At 43.2% G+C, this 3,071-nt stretch overlaps 1 protein-coding gene across 1 annotated transcript; it reads left to right on the top strand.

Annotated features, from left to right (window-relative positions):
• The first annotated feature begins 266 nt into the window (after nt 1–266).
• Nucleotides 267–1,262, top strand: LOC135384336 (uncharacterized). The gene has a single exon (XM_064613542.1). It carries the CDS (start codon nt 267–269, stop codon nt 1,260–1,262), a length of 996 nt encoding a protein of 331 aa, XP_064469612.1.
• The last annotated feature ends 1,809 nt before the right edge of the window (nt 1,263–3,071 follow it).

Here is a 3,071-nt window from a genome sequence, read left to right as displayed (position 1 = left end):
CAAGAAAAGATATCTCGAATCACATCCAGGCTGCGTTAAGGAAGGACAGGTTAATTGCTGTGGACCAACAAAATACTATGATGTTCACTGACAACTACAAAGCTAAGTATCCATCAGCAAACATTTTTTTCCGGCCATACCAGGAAACACCTTCCACTGGAGCAACACCTGTAATAGAAAACGACGATGCTCTAGCCGACGATCAGTTGCGTGTTATCGCGCAAAGCTGTGAGAAAACATTACTATTTTGTTTCCAATCCAACTTCATGAGGTCTGCAAGGGAGGAGTATGGTAGGGATGTTGTCTACCTTGATGCTATCAATAAGACAACAGATTATGCTCTGCCATTGTTTTTCCTTGTGATAAAAACACCAAGCACGTATCTTGTCGTTGGCACATTTATTGTACAATTTGAGACTGCAGAGTGCATTGAGGAGGCCCTCATGATGTTCAGAACATGGTGCTCGCAATTCAATCCAAAATTCTGGATGGTTGATTACTGCCTTGCTGAGATCAATGCCATAAGAGCAATTTTCCCAGAAAGTAGTATTGCCATGTGCGACTTTCATCGAGAGCAGGCGTGGGAGAGGTGGTGCAAAAGAAAGGTGAATGGAGTGCAAGAGCAAGGAGTTGTGTTGACTAGCCTAAGAAGCCTTGCAAAGGCAGCAACAGAGCAAGAGTACATGTTACTGGTGGAAGAACTAGAAGCTGCTCCCTTCAGGAAAGCAAAACCCAAGCTTCAGCAGTACATCAAGCAACACTGGCTTTCCATTAAGGAGTGTTGGGTAACTTTCTACAGGCTGGACCTTCACGTGACAACGAACAATGGTGTAGAAAACCAAAACCGCCTGTTGAAAGGGTATTATCTCAAAAATCACTGCGGCCGCAAAAGTCTCTCTGGGCTGGTTCAAATACTTCTAGACAAGTTCCTCCTAGAAAAACAAAATGAATTCCTCCGGAACGATATGACATTCACCTCTGCATACAGAGCCTACCACACATATATACCAGAGTTCCTGCATGACCGTCCACCAGCAGTAGTCAAGCATATCATTCAACGGCTTCTCGCTGCAGAAGATTTCAACAAGAACAACATACAAATGCTGGAGAAGGCTGGAACGTTCCATGTGCATTCTCAAACTACAGCTTCCGCCTTTTACACCGTTGACTTCAGTCAGCCACATTGTAACTGTATGGACTTCAGAAAGACACAGCTGCCATGCAAACACTTCTGTGCTGTCTTTCTGCAGTACAAAGACTGAGGCTTTGACAAGCTTCCAGATCCATACAAAAAGGGCCCTCTCCCCCCCCTACACAATGTCGTGACATGCACTTCCAACTTGAGGGAATAAACAGTTAACGAGATTGAAGGTGAAACTTCCAGCATTGATCGTCCCAGCCCCACCCTAAATTCTGATTTATGTAACCTCAGCAAGCTAACTCGACAAGGACTGGGGTACTACAAGGCGATGATCCTCGGAGACCTTGAGAAGTGCAGAAATGGTGCCTACTACTGTACTGAACTTGAGACCATGAAGAAAGCAGCTGATCAACTGCGAGACTGCATCAGGACACTACAGGAAGGAACAACGACGAGTCATTGCTTAACCTTACGTTTGTCGCCTGCTAAAGGGTGTTCTGGCCAGCGGCCCAGTAAATCGACACCAACCTTGTCCATAACATCTGAATTCAAGGCGCTTCAAAGATACGCACCCCCACGGCATGAGAGCTAGGAGGAGAAAGGGCAAATGAATGTGTCTCACAAAACAGAGGACAGAAGTAACAGGCAAAGTTGAACTTAAAGTAAAGTACCGGCACCTGGCGTCATTGTTGCTTTGAAGTACAGTACAAAGTATATCAGGCGAAGTGCCTGAGACTACTTGTGAAGTACATTGTAGTTCACTGCATGCCACCGCTCGGTGATGGTAAAATGTGAGAGGGACATTCACTGACCTTTTAATAAGTGCTTGCTGTGAACCGTGATCATTCATTACTTAGCTAGTAATCTGAAACGAAACAGGTGAAATTTGTACTGACATGCACAAGCAGTAAGTTACTTTACGAGTTACTCATGTTCCAGTGCACAGCACTGTAGCGCTAATCCTGGGATGCAACATGAACCAAAAAGATTTACTTTAAACAATAGAAGAAACAGGCCAACAGATTGGGACTGCACATTTTCTAGCACTTTACGTTACTGTGAGACACATCACAGCCTTCCTAAAAAGAAAGAAGTAGACTATATAAGAACTGGTAGTGCAATGCAAAATGTCTTTTGAGCAATTGTTCTTTTCAACATGAATTAGCATGTATAAGGTAATATGCCAAAGAAGTACTACTACAGAAGTACTACTTAGGGCGTAGTACAAAGTAGACAATTTGAATGTTAAAGCAAAAGTACAAGTGACTACTATAGTAATTAGTAGATCAAGTACTCTTCATGACTGCTACACAGCGTATAATTTTAGAGTACATGCATATGTTCTATGCGCTCACTGACATAAATAGGGTTACAACACGTAGGGGCATCAACTGTTCCTGCATCACGATTCGTTGTCACGGAAATTTGTTGTCTGGCAGAAATATAGTATCCTTCGCCTGGGCTAGTGTTTTGATCATCATTCACATTCAGTATACTAATTGGCCCACGCACTTTGCTAGCTTATTATTGCCACCGTTCACTTCAACTCGCAACCATGTTTTATGGCCTTGTAGAAAGGGGCAACTTGCATAAAAAATACCGTTCACGCACTTGTGTTCATGACCCTCTACTGAAATTAGTTCTCGCGCTTCACGCTCCATATTACAATAACCACTTCACTTGTGTGTTCATTTAGTAGATCTCCTACTTGTGTTGTAGGTAAAAACCGTTTCATAAGATATAAAATATGTTCCACTTTGGTGTATCAGTGCCTCTAGCTTCGACTGCAGGCATGAAAGATGGGGAGAATATCTTGTACGTCCATATACTCTTTGAAAATCCATGTACTGCATGGCATGCAGCGATGACAATAGCCGCGCCAGGTAAAAGTTGCTGGAGATGTAAACGGCGGTAGGAAGTTACTTTTATA

This window comes from Ornithodoros turicata, chromosome 2 (genome assembly GCF_037126465.1).
Source record: "Ornithodoros turicata isolate Travis chromosome 2, ASM3712646v1, whole genome shotgun sequence".
NCBI lineage: Eukaryota > Metazoa > Arthropoda > Arachnida > Ixodida > Argasidae > Ornithodoros > Ornithodoros turicata.
Note: the sequence above shows the minus strand (reverse complement) of the source record. Positions and strands in the feature narration are given on the sequence as shown.